This window comes from Ascaphus truei, chromosome 14 (genome assembly GCF_040206685.1).
Source record: "Ascaphus truei isolate aAscTru1 chromosome 14, aAscTru1.hap1, whole genome shotgun sequence".
Lineage (NCBI taxonomy): Eukaryota > Metazoa > Chordata > Amphibia > Anura > Ascaphidae > Ascaphus > Ascaphus truei.
The window spans coordinates 45209537-45229766 of record NC_134496.1 but is presented as its reverse complement, the minus strand read 5'-3'; the positions used below and the strand labels follow the sequence as shown (position 1 = coordinate 45229766).

At 42.4% G+C, this 20230-nt stretch overlaps 1 protein-coding gene across 2 annotated transcripts in view; it reads right to left on the bottom strand.

Moving 5' to 3' along the window:
* Nucleotides 1-20230, bottom strand: part of CCDC39 (coiled-coil domain 39 molecular ruler complex subunit) — a 25090-nt gene extending 4860 nt beyond the window's left edge. For both annotated transcript variants that reach the window (XR_012788044.1, XM_075570716.1), the window contains exons 1-18: nucleotides 19562-20230; nucleotides 18580-18699; nucleotides 17514-17660; nucleotides 16905-17063; nucleotides 16153-16245; nucleotides 15183-15311; nucleotides 13617-13808; nucleotides 12838-12941; nucleotides 12014-12146; nucleotides 9385-9579; nucleotides 7554-7718; nucleotides 7143-7280; nucleotides 5777-5985; nucleotides 4974-5097; nucleotides 3014-3173; nucleotides 2737-2843; nucleotides 771-911; nucleotides 194-373 (exon numbers count right to left, since the gene is read on the bottom strand). Coding sequence is in view for 1 of the 2 variants with exons in the window: in XM_075570716.1 (XP_075426831.1) it covers nucleotides 194-373; nucleotides 771-911; nucleotides 2737-2843; nucleotides 3014-3173; nucleotides 4974-5097; nucleotides 5777-5985; nucleotides 7143-7280; nucleotides 7554-7718; nucleotides 9385-9579; nucleotides 12014-12146; nucleotides 12838-12941; nucleotides 13617-13808; nucleotides 15183-15311; nucleotides 16153-16245; nucleotides 16905-17063; nucleotides 17514-17660; nucleotides 18580-18699; nucleotides 19562-19651 (2586 nt within the window). In the remaining variant the exon portion in view is untranslated. The remainder of the gene's footprint in view (nucleotides 1-193; nucleotides 374-770; nucleotides 912-2736; nucleotides 2844-3013; nucleotides 3174-4973; nucleotides 5098-5776; nucleotides 5986-7142; nucleotides 7281-7553; nucleotides 7719-9384; nucleotides 9580-12013; nucleotides 12147-12837; nucleotides 12942-13616; nucleotides 13809-15182; nucleotides 15312-16152; nucleotides 16246-16904; nucleotides 17064-17513; nucleotides 17661-18579; nucleotides 18700-19561) is intronic.

The window sequence follows — 20230 nt, the reverse complement described above, 5'->3', positions numbered from 1 at the left end:
GAATATCCCTGTCTCAGCACTGATTAAGCCACCTGTGCTGAAGCAGGGATATCTTCAAAACTTGACCTGCTGGTGGCCCTTGAGGACTGGCGTTTGCCACCCATAGAATAGCAAATCTTAGTAATTGTGAACCGTAAGGTTCTTATTTCTGCACACTTATTTAAGAATGCATGAAGGGATATAAACCACAAACCTGTTGGAAATATAACTTAAAAGCTGCCGCTAAGTCAGGGTGTTCCTCCATTGCGTTAGCCAGCATCTTGTTAATTGATCTGTTGAAGTCTCGGAGATCACGAAGGTTCACATCCTGCTCATCTTGGGTTTCTCCTCTGCTTTTCTTAGCTGAACGAATTTCTCTCACCGTTTTGGAACACTGTTTTAGTAAATATAGCAACATTTTTATACACACACACCACACACCACACACATTCTGTTACTGTGATAAAGCCACCTTCAAATTAAACAGTTTTTGGTAATCCAATTAACCATCAAAAACATTACAGAAGTGGTCTTATTTTCTGTAGATTTTCGATACATGGATTGTGTTTTCTGTAAGGGGAAGGTGCTGTGTAATAATGGAACCTTAAAATTCTTAGCATCTCTAAGGTGTCAACACTCATTTTCACAGGTTGGGGTTTCCAAATCATATTTTCTCAAACATGAAGTGCTTTAATTGACACCATACATGTCCATATTAGGTTGGATACCATATTCCTAAATACAAGCATAAAAAATAAAAATCGAGACCATTACACAATAGTGAAACTTACCTGTTTCATCACTCTGTCTAACTTTTGCTTTTGATCTTGCTTTTCTTTGTTAAGCTGTGTGGTGTAGGAAAGCATTTCATTCACCTTCTCCTGGTGGGATGATTCCTCATGCATTATGCTATCAAAAGTGTTTTTCATAATCTGGAATGAAGTACAGCTTTTATTATTTTACAGATCATATAGACTTTCAGATGCATCTTTATTTATGTGGTTTTCAAAGCAGTGAGTCTTATCAATATGTAGGGAACAGCTATTATTCCCAGTTCCATACCTTACAACAGGGGTGCACAAACGTCCTGCGCGCCGCCCCCCTCCCTTACCACAAATGTAGCGTCACATGCTGCGCAGGGTCACGTGACCCACGGTGTCATTTGACGGCACGTCTCCATGGCAATGGCCATCAAATGATGCCGTGAGGTCATGGGATGTCACATGACCCTGCGGCGTCATTTGACACTGCGTTGCTATGGAAACGCGGGTACTGAAGCCAGGTAAGTGAGCAGGGGGCGTGTCCCCCAGTTTGCGTACCCCTGCCTTACAACATGTAAAACTATGTAGATCTGTATATACAGTATGTCTGTACAGCTGCATACTATTTAAAGCAGATCAAGCTGCTGTTTAAAAAAAAATAAAAAATCTGCTCACTGACAAGCAATTAGCTAAGTTGCTGATCGATCTGTTCTCCTGTGATCGATCAGTGAAGATTCGGCTCAGGGGTTCATTAGATGGCTGTCAGTGCAGCAGAAGAGGACCAAAGATGCAAAGTTCTGTGTGAAAGATCATGTGACCAAGCAATCACTAGATACAATTGATTCACTGCTAGAGAGAGGGCAGGGTTCAAAAAGGGGTGTGCCAGAGCCTGTTTCAGAAGAGGAAGGGGATGTGACTTTGTAAATGGTTGCTGTAGGAACAAATGCTCGTTACATTATAATACAATAAACATTAATTAAAAAAAAATTTTTTAAATGCTACAAGTATTTTCTCATAGTACAGAACTGATTTTAGAAAAAAACACGTAGGATATTGCTTGAACTGCAGCTTTAAGGTGGATAAAGTGCTAGCAGAGTTTGTATTCATTTAAAAGATTCTGTGATAGATTCATAAATGACCTTTTCATTACCTACACAGCTTGACAAGTAATGTGGCAGACAAGGTTGCCTACATTCGTTGCAAAGTTTAAGAAGCTACATGGCACACCAAAATATAAGAATAAAAACATTCTCTGTATCTATTTTTTTGATTAAACACATGGTGACTTTCTTGAGTTTTTATTGAGTGAGCTCTCGCAGGTACATAACCCAGCACGGCTGTTTTGACTCCTTAGAACCAGTCCTGGTGCCATGTGGATGAGAGCAGTAACCTTACTAGCTTGTCAGACATACTGACTTTTCTTTACATTCTTCCGGCAATGCTTCGCATTTTACTGTTACTGCTGTAGTACTACACGAACAGGTTGTTGACTGAAGAGTAATTGTGTCATTTACCAGAAATATATACTAGTTAAATTCAACAAACGATTGAGTTTGGCTAAGGGCGTCCTAGCCCAGGGGCGCACAAACTTTTTTTGCGGCGCCCTCCCCTGCCTTACCTTCTACGTTGGCCGCCCCGCTCCTTACCTCGTGCGGCGTCAAATGACACCGCCGGGTCGTGTCACGTTACCAGGGCAGCCGTGATGTCACATTTGACGCCGTGTTGCCATGGTCAGGCGTGCTGAATCCTGGTAAGTAGAGGTTGCAGAGGCCTCTCGCGGTTCATTTAAATGCCTGGGGGGGAGAGCGCGGGACCTCTGCAACCGTAAAATATCATACATTTTTATCTCTTACCGCCGTAGTTATGGAGCTGCCCACGTTTGTCCATAGTAGCCCATCTTGAAACCTTTGCAATACTGTAGCCAAGCACCCTGAATAAATGAGTTGCGGTGAACATTGCACGTTACTGTCTCGCACTACGGTTCCACCATCCTTACCTGCATGTCTTCTTGCAGCTCCCTTATCTGCCTCCGCTTGTACCGATACTTTTCTTCCACTGCTCTTTTTTGCTCCTCAAGTTGATGTTTTTCTTCATATTCCTCACCTAACATTACAAAACGCAGAACATATTTCTACAAAAAGTTTTTGTGCAAAAAAAAGTGTTTTGTGTATTTTTAGTCTATATTTTAATTGAAAACAAAGGCCTTTTAATAATCATGTAATTCACACTTTTTGGGCAATCAAAAAGATGTACTGAATTATGAACAGACTTACTTGTTTCAGTGACTTTGCAAAATGATTTTCTATAGGAGTTGTTACAACCGTTAATAACCTGAAGGGTGTTTTCTAAAGCATTGATTTCCTTTTCAGCCTTAGCGATTTTGGCATCCAAAGCATCACCTTCACGCTGGAGTTCCTCCTTTTCTTGTGCAGCCTGAAAGATACAAGCATCTTTTGATTATAACATGTTTATATGCCTTCAGTTTCATCACTGCCTATGAGAGAGAATGGACATTAGCATTGTTGCGTTCATGACCTGCAGGGTGATACAGGATACAGTACTCTGTAGCAAACTGGTTAAACTTTGTAAACATGCTCCCGGATTTTGTACTTGTAGATCAGCGGTTTGCAACCTTTTTTTGATTGCACCACCCTCTGCTAGAAAATATTTGTTCTGTGGACCCCTAATTATTACATCTTCTTGCCTACTCAGAATATAGCCAACACTGTGTGACTGATCCCAGTATCGAGACCTGAGCTCGTGGGGGGAACACACGCTTAATAAGGCCCCAAAGTGCACTTCAATGTGTGCAGGCAGAATGGGTGGTACAGCTGTCAAACACTGCAGGAACTTTCAAAGACACCCCACAATGCCTTGCCGCTGTGGCTGCAAAGCTTTGTGGGGAGCAACTTTGACACTCCTGCTGTAATTGACAGCTGTACCACACACTAAATTTAGGGTTCCCAGGTGGCCTCTCCAAAAATACTGGACACAAGGGTGAAAGGTGCGAGAGACACAAACACCTCTCCATGCTATTTCCTCATCTCCGTAGCCCCACTCTCAGGCTCCTGACACCGCCCAATTGGCTGCATTACCCAGCAGCAGCCAATCAGGATGGAGGAAGCTGCCTTGCCCCCTAGCAACAGTCCTGCTCAGGGAAATCCCGCCCCTCCCTCCCCCAATACTGGACACCTGGCATCCCTAGTTACAGTTTGGGGCCTTACTCAGGCTGCGGCCAGGCGAACCGCTCACGTAACGCGCTTGCGAGCGACAAAATCAAATTTGCTTGCTCTGCAAACATCTAAGCGCTGAGCATGCGCAGGCGCTTGCTCACGCTGGCCACACACATTGCCTCAATGTGTTTCAGAGCGACCAGCGTGAGCGTGCCCGCCCAGCACCGCCGAGGCCTAAGGCCTCGAGCATGGTCATGCGCTTATGCGACCCGTGCTGAGGTGTGCTGCTGCTCGGCACTGAGCCCCTGCAGCCGCAATGAGAGCGGCTTTAGCAGGGGCTCGCGCACGCGTCCGCATGCTTGGGGAAGCATGTGTCTGCGCCGGAGCGCAGGGCCGGTCACGTGAGCGGTTGGCCCAATAAGGGCGACCCAGCTCTGTGACGTCACTGGCCCGCCCCCGACACGCCCACGGACGGCGCGCTGTGTAAGGCCAGGGAAAGCCTCCGCACTGTTTTGGGCACTATGTCCCAGGCCTAAGTGTGCAGATCCCACACCGGCTCAGAAACTTGGTATACGCCATTACGTTTTTTTGGAGGGGGGAGACACCTCCTGAACCCCCAGTTGAGAATCACTGTTCTAGATGGTCACCTAAAAGATAAGCAGCAACGATAGGACAATTAAGTTTTCCTTCTGCTTATTGTGATTGACCATTAAGATTCTATACATCACAAACTATGGGACAGACAGACACATTCGTATTGAATCGAATACCGAGATATGATGGGTATTAGATCCAAATTAAAAATGCACTAAAAAAAAATAAAAAAATAGGTGTAATTAGCAAAACAAAAGTGCCGTGTTTGTGTTTTAATCCACCATTTAAATCACATGCTGTTTTAAAAGTAATCTTTCTTAAGTTTGGGTTTTGAAATATTCAGCTACAATAGGATAAAAAAAGGTAATTTTTAAAGTATCGATGAACAGCCATGAAAACAAAAAAGGCAGAGTTCTTTACATATAGGTTTGATTACGACTGTTCTAAGATTGATATTTTGATTTACCTTAATGATGTAATAGGCCTGTGATTTCTCCTCTTCGCCCTCGGGGGGCATCATTGCAACAGTGAGGATTTCATATCTCTTTCTCATTTTATCTACTTTCGCAAGTCGGTCATGAAGCTCAGAACTGGACAGGGAAAGAGGTTTATTAAATCAAGATACATGTTAAATGCATGGTCTAAATCAGATGCAAATAGCCCTTTTTTTCATGATAGCAGAATGCCATTTTCAGTGAATTTCACACCAAAAATCTATGAAATAGCATGGATATTATTATTATTGCTTTTGCAAATCGTTTTTATTCAAGACTTTATTTGGGCCACACATGATGAATTTAAAAAATGTTCACAAACACCCGGCGTGTTCATCTCCAGTCCTCAAGGGCCACCACCAGGTCAGGTTTTCAGGATATCCCTGCTTCAGCACAGACAGCTCAATCAGGGGCTCAGTCTTTGACTGAAAATTGACCCTTTAATACTTATCTGTATCATGCACTCAAAGCCCTAATGCAGGGTGCTCAACTTCAGTCCTCAAGGGACCCTCAGTCTATGAATGAGCCACTGATTGAGCTACCTGTGCTGAAGCAAGGACATCCTGAAAAACGACCTGATGGTGGCCCTTGGGGACTATAGTTGGCTACCCCTGACTTAGACCAAGGCCCAATTATACAAAATGGCGCTAAGCTTAAGCACGCTTGTACTCTCATTCATATGAATGGGGGCTGAGGTGTGCTAAAACGTAGCACCCTTTTGTGGAGCTGGTCCCAAGTGAGAGAGGAGGGTGAAGTTATTCAGAATGAAAATTACCTTATGCTTTGTCGCTCCTGTTCCACAAGTCTGAACTCTGATTTAAGCATCTCTTTGTGGACTGCAATTTCTTCTTTCCGTTCTTTCATCGCCGTCTGTAACTGCAACTTACGTTTTTCCAAGGAGAACACATCGCTGGCTTTATTGTAGAGCATGTCTCTTAATCGCTTAATTTCCAGCTTTAGGATATTGTCTTCAACCATTAAATCCTAGAAAGACGCCATAGAAAAGGTCACATATTTACATAGTAGATGAGGTTGAAAAAAAAATGGCATATGTCCATCAAGTTCAACCTCTGCTAAATGTAGGTTATTTGAATACTAAAAGCAAGAGAGTTGCAAGAGAGTTGCCAGTGGTGTGAGAGAGGTTAAAAAGGCGAGTTAAGGTGGGGCTTAATGTGCCATAGAGGGAGTGGAGATGTGACGGAATAGGATCAAGGGGGCAGGTTGTAGGACGAGATGATAGAAGCGCTGTAATTGGGCCTGCCGACAGGGGGGAGAGCTGGGTTGTAGTGGGCCTGGCTCGCCGGTGCTGGAAGTTGGACCCGGCCAGGCCCAACTTCTGTGTTCGGCTGCTGGGCCTCCGGCTCTCCCCCAGCTGCTGTGGTTCCCTCTCTGCCAGGCCGGGCCTCTCTCCCGCTGGAAGCTGAGAGTGACTTCCAGGCTCGGCCCAGCTTCTGGCGCACGCCGGCGGGAGAGAGGGCCGGTCTCGCAGAGAGGAAGGCCCAGCGTGAGAGAGAGGCCCAACAGCTGCTGGGGAGAGCCAGGAAACCAGAGGCCTTAGACCACATCAAAGGTGTGTGTGTATTGTATTTTGGGTGGCTCTCTTCCCCACTGATAGCCAGGGGAGAGCGGGGTAGCCTCTGTAACGGTCTCTTACCTTCTCATTCGTGCCGTCCTCCTCCGGCTGTAGCTGTGACATCACATGGCAGCGCATTGCCGTGATAACGTGACGTCACATGACATCGCGTTGTCATGGAAATGCAGCGTCATGTGACGTTGCAGCGTCATTTAATGCCGCGACACTGCAGGAGGAGGCAGGGTAAGTATCTATGGGGGGGGGGGGGCAACATTTTAAATCCGTCACTGACCAACAGGTCAGGTTTTCAGGATATCCCTGCTTCAGCACAGGTGGCTTAATCAGTGGCTCAACCACTATGACTGTGCCACCTGTGCTGAAGCAGGGATATCCCTAATACCTGACCTGTTGGTGGCTCTTGAGGGTGAGTTGGCCACCCCTGCTGTAATACGTTGTTATGGGAACGGGATTTTGATAACAAAACTAGTTGTTGGTATTGTGCAGTAAGAGACAATGTAAAAACAACAGTGTGTAAACAAAAAAAGACCAACTGCAATACATTACTTACCAGTTTGGAAACTCGGATCTTTTTCAGCGCTTTCTCAGACATTGTGTTGAAGAGTGCAGATTCTTCTATTTTACTGACCAGATCATCTTTTTCCTGTCCAGTTTTTTCAAGTTCTCTGGTGGTGAAACGGACATCCCCCTGTACACAAATTTAACAACTTCAAAAGTACAGATTTATTTATTTTTTGCGTGAAATGCTTAACTGCAGGCATCCTCGTAAAAGTGCATGCCAAGATTGTATTACTATAACAAATTATTATTTGTATAATTTATTTATAAGGTGGCAACACGTTCTATAATGCTGTACCATGAGAATAGGAAAGACAATAATACATTTAGGAAATATGACAATATTAACGTAGACATTTGAATTCTGTTTATTTTCTTTGCCAATAAAATCAAAACCTGTTACCTGGAGTTTTTTGTGCTGGGTGCTTAAGAGATTAAATGCCGCATTACGCTCTTCAAACGCTTTGGTAAGTTCAGATATTTTTATTTCCAACGCACGCATCTCGTCAGTATTGACCTCGCCTTTTAAATGTGACAGCCTGCGCTCCAGTTGCTGGATTTGAAAATCCTGTTCAAGAACACGTACATTTATGGGGATAGTTAAAAAAATGAATTGGAAGATCTCTCTGTATATTGGACTTTTATCAAAAGCTTTGAACTACCAGTTCTATTGAAACCATTTCCATAATGAAGGCTTTGTTATTGATAATGGTGTTCATTTTGTACTGAAGCTATCTATAATACAGCAGCAGGATCCCTGCTCTGAAACCTGCCAACGTCATTGTGAACATCCAGCGACCATAGAACAGTGACGGGCCAACTCCAGTCCAAAAGGGCCAACAACAGGTCAGGGTTTCAGGATATCCCTGCTTCAGTACAGATGGCTCACAGACATTCTGACTGAACCACTGATTGAGCCATCTGTGCTGAAGCAAGGGGATATCCTGAAAACCTGACCTGTTGGTGGCCCTTCAGGACTGGAGTTGGCTACCTGCCATAGAAGGTGTGGCACAGATCCAACCCCCTTTATTTGGATTTATTCTTACTAAAACGTTTTACAGATGCTCAATAGAAAAAAATGGTGCCACCTCTGACAGAAAGTGACACATACAGAGAAAAGGTGCAAATGAACAGCAATGACATATTTCCTGCTACGAAGTGTTGCTAGGAGCTTAGATTCCCTGATTTTACTAGAATGTAATTACTTTAAAGCAGCAAAACGTGAAAAATCTTATATGCTTTTTAATAAATCAGTTCTGTAGTATCAGATAATACTGTCTGCATTTTTTTTTTAACTTCTAATGACATTTTTAATGATTTATTTTAATGTACTGATCATTCTTTGGTTGCTACAGCAACCATTTAGAAAGTCATATCCACTTCCTCTTTTGAAGCAGACTCTGACACACACCTTTTTGTGAGCTCTGCCACTTGGCGGCAAAGTATCACAAACAGATCTGTTGCCGTGTTTCAAACAGCAGATTGCCTACTACCCTGAAAGCTGTAACAATAATGTGCTTACCAGCGACTGCAAGCTTAGGTAAGAATGTAGAATTATACATTGTTGCATGCTTTACATATAAAATTAAGGAAAAAAAAGAGGGGGAAAAAAAGGGGGAATGTAATGCTGCTTTAAAATGACAAATGTAAGAACCCAGAGCTTTCCCTGTCTTGATGCAGTGACTGAAACCTGACCCTTTAATATTACAATAACACCAACAAGCTGTCAAGGACAACAGCACCCTTCCATTAAATACTTATAATCTGTATAATGCACTCAAAGCTCTAATGCAGGCGTGGCCAACTCCAGTCTTCAAGAACCACCAACATCTCAGGTTTTCTGGATATCCAAGCTTCAGCACAGACGGCTCAATCAACTGATTGAGCTACCTGTGCTGAAGCAGGGAAATCCCTAATACCTGGCCTGTTGGTGGCCCTAGAGGACTGGAGTTGGCCACGCCTGTCCTAATGTAATAATATTTACTCCTATTATCTTTGTATACGTTCAATCAACCCACTTTGTTTTAGGGCAAAAATTCCCTTCCTCCAATGTCTTCTATATCTTGGGCTGTTACCAGTATTTCAAATCTGACTGTCTTTCTACAGAAAACAGATGTTTTGTCATTCATTTGTAACAATCTGTACACGTGGTTAGCCCTTCATAATCACACAAAGTAGTATATCAGGAGCTTGCAGCATAGTAATTAAAGAACAGAGCATGTCTAGATTTGTACCTGATTGTAAATGATTCCCTGTTGCTTTAGAGCATGCAGGTCAAGTTTATGCAAGTGGCTTTTAAGGTTCCTCAGCGAGCCTCGACTTCCATTAATTTCTGATGTGATATTCTTCTCTTTTGTTATCTGTTCATTTAGCTCCTGAGATGCCTTGAAATGCAGCTCTCTTATTTGTTTGAGCTGGAATTGTAGATCCTGGGGATACAGGTCACAATATTATGTTGACTCGTGCTAATAAATATACTCGTGAGCCAATGTGCAGTATGTCTAGAAATTATATAAATGTGGCATGAAAGTGATCAAACCCAAATCTGTGAAACGTTTCCATGTCAGCGACAGCCTCTTCTTACCAGATAAATGCTGGGTGCAGGTCAAGTATCCTGAATAAGCTGAAAGCTAGCCTCAACGATTTGATGTAACCTCTGAAACTCCATGTGAAAATGAATTTATAGATTGAAAAACTCACCAGTCTGTAAGTGTACAAGCAAAACTTAGAGTGTCTAAATAGGATTAGAACGTTTATTAATACATCGGTGTTCCCTTTTTGTATTTATCTATTCCATGCCCAACATCTGTACTTGAGTCAACACGCTGGAGGATATCTTCCTTTCATGATATGCTTTGTGTAACCCCTTCCAGAAAAGAGCTAAATCACAGTCTAATTTCTGGAAGGAGAAAACTGGAGAACTTGGGAACAGAAAATGTAATGAAGGTATATGTAAAGAAACACACTTTATTCCCTGAAAAGGAAAATGTATTCCACATGTTTAAGTGTAGCCTGTTCCCCATGCAGTTAGAAAAGGCAGCCAGCATGTGTAAAAGTTATGTGGAATGATTTCCTTGCAGGCAGACACAGTAATTAAATTACCTGTGTTGTTTGCAATTAAATACCGGTTTGTGGCAAATGGCGGGCAGGAAAAGGGCTGGCTATCTGGTCTGGGGCGGGCTCTCAGCGGGGAGACCCTTTGTTCCCCGCAGACGCCGTCCAAGCGGGCGATTTGGGGCTGGCCGGGGGAAGCTGTTGCCGGGACTGGGTCCCGAAGCGCAATTCCCATAGGCAGCTTTCAAATCTGCCGCCGCCAGCCGCTCTGTCTTCCAGGGACGGTCCTGGGCACCTAAGCCAGCCCCCTCCTCCCATTAGTGCAGCCAGGTAAGCCCTCGCTTGTGATTGGCTGCCCGGTCATGATCTGCGCTGTGATTGGCCACCGCTCCTTGCTCCATGTTGAGCATAGCCAGAGGGGGCTATATAAGGAGCGCGGCCGGTGCAGGGAACCAGACATCTCCAGGCTTCATCCGGTGAGGCGCGTGGCGGACTTTTTAAAAGTGCTCTGCTTGGAATAGCAGAGTGCTCAGCATTGCAGTGCCGGAGAAGTCCGGCCAGGCTAAGGATAAGCGCTGGAGGTGCAGACAAAGTGTGGAGGCGATCGGAGACGTGCTGGCAGACTTTTCCAAGGTGCTTTGTGTAAAAGAGCATACACAAGCACCGTGCTCAGTGGAGGAGCATCAGAGCAGCCTGACCAGAGGAGACAGCGCGTGGCGCTGAGCGGGAGATTTGAAAGTGCTTTGTGCTGGATAGAACTGAAAGAAGCACTGAGAAGCCTGGGAAAAGAAGCGGACAGGATATGCCCTTTCCTCTGTTACTCGACCGCTAAAACTCTGACTCAGGCCCTCATTCTCTCCTGTCTCGATTACTGTAACCTCCTGCTGTCCAGCCTTCCTGCCTCTCACCTGTCTCCCCTACAATCTATCCTAAATGTTGCTGGCAGAATCACTCTCTCTTTCCTAAATCTGTCTCAGCGTCTCCCCTGCTGAAATCCCTCTCCTGGCTTCCTATCAAATCCCACATCTCGCACTCAATTCTCCTCCCTTTTAAAGCTTTACACTCTTCTGTCCCTCCCTACATCTCAGTCCTAATTTCTCATTATGCACCATCCCAACTCTTGCGTTCTGCTCAAGGAGGTCTTCTCTCTACGCTCTTTGTATCTAAAGCCCTCTCCCGCCTAAAACCTTTCTCACTGACTGCCCCACACCTCTTTAATGCCCTTCCCCTCAATACACGACTAGCACCCTCTCTAGTCACCTTTAAGAACCACCTTAATACACACTTGCTTAAAGAAGCATATGAGTAGCACTGTGGCTAATACTATACACATGATACATAAAGCTTGGCCCCCTGCAGACGCACTTACTAGAATGCCCTCCTACTGTCTCTGTACGTTCTCCCCACCAATTAGATAGTAAGCTCTTCGGAGCAGGGACTCCTCTTCCACAATGTTACTTTTATGTCTGATGCACTTATTCCCATGATCTGTTATTTGTATTATTTGTTATTTACATGATTGTCAAGTGTATTACTACTGTGAAACGCTATATAAATAAAGACATAAATACATACCTGAAGCAGACGACCTGCACCTAGTTGAGGCCAGAGACTTCCCCCCAGACCCCCACTTGCTGAGTGTATATTGTGTACTGTGTATTTTGTGTGTTTGCTGGTGTGCCAGAATAAATTCTGTTGTATTCAATTATTGTGTCCTGCCTGGTGATAGTGATCCCTGGTGATAAAAGGTGTTACAAGTACTGGTCTCCGGTGACAAACACATTGGACTGCTAGGAAAGAGAGAGATACCTTAACCGTTTTTTCTTGTTCTTTAAGTATCTCTTCTATGCGCAATGCTTTCTCTTCTAAAGTCAGTGCTGATTCAGTCACAAACGTTAGTTTTTGAGAAAGACCATCATTATATTCTTTTGCCAGACGTAACCTGTGAAATGAATATTGTTACGCTACAAATAAACAATTTGGCAGGATTTGGAAAATGCAAGTGTAGTAAAGCCTGAAAAGTACAACTACTGTAAGGTCAGTGATGTTGAAGCTGATATTCTTTTATTAGTTAAGAAGCCCCCAAACCATTACTCTTCTACCTGGAAACAGTACAAAACTCAGCATACATGGGTTTGCCATCCCCTATACAAAAGGATTTAAATAAATCCTACAGGTAACTAATATAGTATCAATATTATCTCAGAAACAGATCTCCTTCTCTTATTGGGAGTGGGCCAGAAATATAAGAATAAACATATAAACATTCATGACTTTATTTAAAACAAAATCATTTTCAGAAATCGCTAAATATACATTATGGGGCACAAGCATCATGGGCCGGTACGGGTTTTCCGTTGGGAATGCTGGAACGGGTGTGGAAACCTGTACCTGCACTTGCTGCATGTCCCCCTTATAAAGCGCAAGGAACGCCCCATTGACTTCAACAGGGGTCAACGTGCAGAAGCGCCTGATTGGCCTATCACACCCTACAGAATAAGGGGCTGATTCTATATGTGCAGAAGCGACCTATTGGGTCTCTTCCGTACATATAGAATTGGTCCCTAATCAAGCACCGGCAAATTTCTGACTTTGTTATACAGTCCTAACAAAATAACACAAATGAATGGTACCTGTTGTGTTTATCCTGTACTTCTTTCTTCAGATTGGTAACTTGCGTTCTCATAACCTCTACGTCAGTAGCAGTCCTATCCACAGTAATTTTCAAAGTATCCAGCTGGTAATGAAGGTAAACATGTAACATTTATTATAGAAACCATCAAGTTGAATTAATTTGCTTAATGTACAAAACAACCATTTTAATGCAGTAGCGTGCCTCGGATACTGTACTACCAGATAGGATTTCTGGCTATAGTACTGTAATAAAACATAGATTTTTTTTCAACAGCTGTGGTTAATGTAACTGCTGAATAGGGTTGCCAGGTGTCCAGTATTGAACCGGGCTGTCCTGTATTTGGACAACCTGTCCAGTAAAAAATGAGAGGTAATACTGGACATGTATGTGTCTGGTATTACCTCTCTGGACATAGTGATCTGAACGGCTTGGGGGGGGCCGCGCGATTTCCCCAAGCAGGGAGAGAGCAGGGCTGCTGTTAGGGGGCTGGGCAGGTTCCTCCATCCCAATTTGCTGCTGCTGGGTAATGCAACCAATCAGGAGGAGGTGGCAGGAACCTGGGGGTGGGGTCAAGGAGAGGAGGAAACAGCATGGAGAGGTGAGAGAGATATGTGTGTCTGCATGTGTGTGTGTCTCGAGCGTGTCGCACCTTTCACCATTGTGTCCCGTATTTTTGCAGAAGCCACCTGGCGACACTACTCCTGAATGAGATGTGACTGTTATCATTGCTGCAGTTTTTCATAGTCTGCATACTGAAAGTTATTTGTCTGCTCTTACCTCGTCTTGAAGGTGACCTCGAATGACCTCCTGTTTTTGATAGTCTATTCCGAGCTTGGCAGCCTGCCTTTCTGCATTGGAAATCTTGTTTTCATACTCCTTATTGTTGTCAATTTCACTCTTCAAAAACTGGATTTTCTCCTTAATCACACCTTCTCTGTCTCTTAGCTCCTGCTTGATCTGGGCTAGTAACTAGGGTACAGATGCATTTTAATATACCTAATTTTTCTGAGATATATATATATATATATATATATATATACACACACAAACATCAGACTATAAACCAAGAAAAAAAGGGGGGTATATACTTAACAGAAATCGAGGTGCACACAGATGGGCAGGAAACACCAACCAGTCCAGTAGATATACAAAAAATAGGTCTGCAGCACACTCAAATGAAGAATGATATTTAAATAAAACATCAGGCAACGAACATGCTCCAGAGCAACGTACGTTTCAGACCAACAAGGTCCTTTCTCAAGCTCAAGAAAGGACCTTGTCGGTCCGAAACGTACATCTCTCTCTTTTTTTTATTTTTGTATATATATGTATATATATATATATATATATATATATATATATATATATATATATATATATATATATATATAAAAATTAAGAGAGAGAGTGGACCCCGCATCCACACGACTAGATAAAGGTAACCATAAACTGACAGCATAAATATATACTATATAGTATGTCAGTGGTGCTACATGGGCCAATGGATATGTAAGAAAAAAGAAAAAGGAGCCCAAAATTATAGCACTCAGGTTTACCATATGAGATATCAAAAAATACAAGTTTATTAATTAACGGTCACAAACAATTAAAAGATAGTACAGAATATTTAAAATAAGGCATGAATCCCCTGTACGTAATCCACAGCATAAACTCGCTAGCAAGTGAGTCAAATTGGACACTGTGTTTTTCGTTTTTCTTACATATATATATATATACAATGTTGACATTATTGTATCCAATCTAATACAAAAATAAACACGGAAATAAAGCAGAGTTGAGAGTAAAGAATTTGTATTTTTTAGAAAATATATTTTAGGTGGAGTACATTAATGCCAATGGATTAAAATAAAACCTTTGTTGATTATCTACAATGCCCAAATGTCCATTCATCATAAATAAGTTCATAGAATGATATTATGTTAAGAGAAAAGCAAGTCGAACCCACAATATATTATATTTTTAAGCAGGTTCTGGCTTTAGTCTTATACTATACATTGTTGCATCTCTCAAACCTCAGAACGTACAGGTTGGTACCATATAAGCCACCTGACAAATACAGGTTATCAATAGAATAACACATGGTTGCACATGATATATTTATCGGGTAACTAATTTTAAAGAATGCAAGGTTTTGCTGTGGTGCAATATACTAAAAAATGAAACAAATAATAAGGAACATCAGCACAGAGGATGAAATGGCTCAACAGCTGTACAAATTCAGCCAAAATGAACATATCTGAGTGCTTAATGAAAAATTGGCACGTCCCTTGTACGTCAAATGAATAAAGTGATTGTATGGAAGTGGGTTTTTAAAATGTATACCAAGGCACAGTGATCAATTTCTCTGTCTCTTTTGTGCATCTGGTCTATGGTGTTTTCCCATTGTTGGATCAGTAGTTGCCTTTCTGAGTGGGCTTTGCGGAAATTCTCTGCCGTCTTGTCCAGTTCAATCTGTAAAACAAGATGTACTATTTGATCAGACCATGTGCACACAAAATCACTCACAAAATGTCTGTTAATACAGGGGGGCGCTAACTTTTTTCCCAGCGCCCCCTTGCCGGCGGTCCCCTCACTCCTGTGCCCCCCTAAACCCCCACTTACCTACGCTCCGGCGGCATGACGTCACGTTGCTATGGCAACGTGACGTCACATGATGACATCGCGTTGCCATGGCGACGCAGGAAGGAAGCCGCCGGAGCCTAGGTTAATAAAGGTTTACAGAGGCCCTGCAGCTCCCCTGGCACTTAATTTAAGGGCCTTCGGGAAGCGCGTCCCCCAGTTTGCGCACCGCTGTGTTAATACATAACACAAACCCAATCTCTCTATCGGACCATGCTTGCTACCATATCACAGAAGTAATGCAGTATTAGGTGAGATCTTTTTTATTTGGACTAACAATAGATATTATAGTACACGCTTGTGATAGTTCTCCTCTCTTACTTAATTCATATCACAGAAGCAAATCCCACATCAAGGAATTGTATGGCATAACTCAGCACCAAAACCTTCAACACCCAGCATACAAAGCTGCCAAATAAGGGATTGAGGTCCATATTTACTAAGTAGTACTATGCCGTCAGACACCGGAAGACACTTTATGGCCTCACAGGGTATCTTCTGGTACTGGAAAGTGTCTTATGGCAAAGCATGCAGAGATTCTTCCATGTACTGATGCAAAACAGTATTGGGGTGAGAGGCAATAAATGGAAGAGAGCTGCGAAGCCAGTAGTCTAAAACTCCTGATAATCCAGTGAAAGGCATTTCTCATACCAAGCCTGTACATTATACACACCTGCGCAGTGATGGTTTCCGTTAGCTCGTTGTCTAAAAGTTTACGTTTTTGGTTAGCCACCGTGGTCATCTTTTCAATCTGCAGTGAGAGCTCCTACGGAAATATAAGGGTATCTTTTACATGAATGTCAGAAAAAAAGGCTATGTGCATAAGACTTATTCAGCAAAGAAGGATGGGTCGCCGTGTGGGTCCTTTCTTCCATATAGTAGCAAAGAAGGGAGAGGAATACCTTTTATTGGACTAACAAGTAGTTGATATGTTACAAGCTTTCCAACCTCTCGGGTCCTTCATTGGGCAACCCGAGGCAAGCCTGTAACATATCAACTACTTGTTGGTCCAATAAAAGGTATCATGCCACCTAATCCCTCTCCCTCCTTTGCTACTAAGGCCGTGCGTATAGCGCCCGCGACGTCGCCCAAAAACAAATGCATTGCGCTGCCAGCATGTGCGCTTATAGTAAGCGCGACGGCGACAATGCTACAGAGCGACGTCACGTCGCGGATTTTGGAAGCTGGCAATATTTGATTTTTCAAGGGCTGTCGCCTCATGTGACAGACCCTGAACCAATCAAATGCCAGTAAGCCTGCAACGCCGCCGCAAAGTGAAATATAACTTTCGCTAGCAGCGATGGGTGACGTCACCCGTCCCGTCGCCCGTCGCGGGCACTATACGCGCAGTTTAAGACTTATTCAGTGAGCTCTTGGCTTAATCTGGGTAAAATTGCATAACAAAGAATTTATATTATTACTTACTTTAATTTTCCCATCATCTTTTTGAGAATATTTTTGGATGGCTACCGAGTCTTCATCTTTGTTTGCCGACTCTTCTAGCCAGGCTTCCAAAGCCTGCTGGTCCCAGTTGAGCTGACACTTAATGTTCTCCATTTTTTGTGTGGCTTTGAATATGTTATTCTAAAAACATTAGTGGAAAGAAGTTACATAAACACATCGTGATTTTAAGGAGATTGAACAAGAAAAGAAGAAAAAAACACATTACCAAAGCTAACTTAAGTCTGTTCAACTAATAACTCAGTTGATTGTACCTCTGTATAGATTGTTATACCTTGTATTGATCTAAAGTGATAATGATACAAAGGGGATATTGCACATGAACTTTGGGACTCGGTAAATCTCTCATTGGGATGTAAAGCTAATACAATTATTTGTATGATGGAAACTCATATGTTATTTAAAAAAAACCTTTTATGCTTTTGTAATTTAGTAATTAAAAGTCAGCTTTACAGTCTTAGCTAGAGCTGAAATACAACACTTACTGCTCAACAAGCTCTGCTGTTACAATCACCTTCACCTTGAATACGCAATTATGGGCAAAGATAAATGATATATATTTTTTAACCTTACTTCCTGATTATTTTTCTTTTCTCTCAAGGACACTAGCTCATTTTCAAGTCGCTGAATTTCCTGTTGGAGACGTCCAATCTCCCTTTCAGCGAGAGCTTTAAAGTGTTCTTCAGTTTCTGCTTCTTTCTCTCTGGCCCTACAAAGAGACTGTAAAAACAGTTATCAGTTTAATTGCCTCTCATCAATTTCTTTGGGCCGATGCATGCAGGCTTCTATAAACATATATTACAACACAAATGAAGGACATAATTAGGCGCCTATTTGTATACGTCAACCACTGTAACTCTTTTCATTACATGCTGTAACTTCTTAATACGTTAGGTTCATTAATTTCGTTGCTAACAAATAATATTTTATATTTATCCTGGGGATTCTAATGATACATTTTTAATTATTGAACAAAAATGTCTGAATTGCAACAGCTTGGTGAAAAGTATCAGCATTGCATAAATGCTATTCTGTTCATTTTTGTATGATATGACACGTGTCCTTTGTTAGGATAATGCATTTTTTATGTATAGTTCAAAGTGCTAGTAGATATATTGGCCCTCGAGAAGTACAGATTGGTTGTAAGTTTTGATGTTCTTCATATATTAATTTATACTGTAGAGAGCTTTTGAAATCTCTTAGTTCAATTTGTGTCTCTACACATAAAGAAGAAATGTGTAAGGTTTTGAAAGCACTTTGTTAAATTCATCTATGAAGAACTCTACTAGGTCAAATGTTGATGGTTGTTGCGCTCTACCAAACTATACCTAGTTTCAACAACAAACCAAAAGGTTATGCATTCAAAACTCATACATAGTTTTATGAATATATAAATGCTTTATTTGCTCGAATACAAGACTATGGGATCTATTCATTAAGCTCTACACTGGACTGGACCATTGAGAAAACACAGACCTCCAAGGCACAGAACACTTGATGTTGCTCTTGGATTTAAGCAATTACCAAATGGGTAATTACATATGAATAATGGATTGGTATGATTGTGAATACAAGGTCGCAAAATAAGAAAATATTGAGTATTCGGATTCCATGACTATACAGCTAACATAGGTCTTACCTGAGTATAATTCAGCTCTTGCCTGACATTTTTAAGATGGTCAGCCATGGCCTGGATTCGATCTTCAAATTCCTTTAATAGATTTGACAAACTTGTCTTTTCCTTCTGTTTCATTTGCAGCTGAAAGTAGACGATTTACAGGATAAAGTTGTGATTTTTTTTTTTTGTCAACAACAGCATATCCCACCAATGTTTGACATATTAGGTTTGTGTGGGGCTGAATCCTTTACACAAAGGAAACGTACTGTTATAAAATGTGCAATAAAGTACATTACAAAGGTGAACTAACTTAGTGATATAATGTTTGAAAGAATGTAATGAGCATTGCATTGTTATTACGTCACAAAGATCTGCAGGAGCGTCTGGTGCTAGATGGGATATTAGTTAACAATTAGCCCAACTTTCTGCAATCTATAGGTCAATTGTGAGTTAGAGACAAGCAGTAAACTTTGAGCTCAGAGTAAACGGATTTGCAGGCCCATTTGGCAAATACATTATCATCATTGTAAGAGGATGGGTTAGCAATGAACTCGTTCAGTACTGATGGGGACCACAACACAATTCAAATCAACCTTCCAGCACAAAAGGGGGCTAAATAAACAGAAAGGCATTCCCTATTAGATTAGATAAGTAGCATTTCTGGAATATAGGTAGATATAGATGGATGGATGGATAGGGATGGATGGATAGATATGGAAAGATAGAAATGGAAAGATATATAGATATGTAGCGATAGATAGGTGATATATAGCTAGCTAGATATGGATACATATATGGTGAGATAGAAATATATATATATATATATATATATATATATATATATATATATATATATATATATATATATATATAATGGGATATATTGATAGACTGACAGACATACAGACAAATAGATTAATAGAAAATGAGATGGACAGATAGAAAAACAGACAGACAGACAGACACACTGACAGATGAATGGAAGGTCTCCCCCGGGACTCACTTCCGCCTCCAGGGATTTATTCTCCGTGTTGGCCACCGGGATGGCGAACCCGTCCTGCCAGCTCATCTCGGCGAGAACCTGGCGACTCATTCTCCCAATCTGTAACGGGCGCCAGCTACACCCGGTATTGTGTGTCCCACACCCGGTATTGTGTGTCCCACACCCGGTATTGTGTGTCCCACACCCGGTATTGTGTATCCCACACTCGGTATTGTGTATACCACACCCGGTATTATGTGTCCCACACCCACACTCGGTATTGTGTATCCCACACCCGGTATTGTGTGTCCCACACCCAGTATTGTGTGTCCTACCCCAGGTATTGTGTCCCCCACCCTCGGTATTGTGTGTCCCACCCCCGGTATTGTGTGTCCCACCCCCGGTATTGTGTGTCCTACCCTCGGTATTGTGTATCCCACCCCAGGTATTGTGTGTCCCACCCTCGGTATTGTGTATCCCACACCCGGTATTGTGTGTCCTACCCTCGGTATTGTGTATCCCACCCCCGGTATTGTGTACAGTATCCCACACCCGGTATTGTGTGTCCTACCCTCGGTATTGTGTATCCCACACCCGGTATTGTGTATCCCACAACCGTTATCGGTTCGGGCCCGGCTGCAGATCCCCGGCTCTCTGTTGTTGGCGCCCTTAGCAACCGGCCTTAGTTAC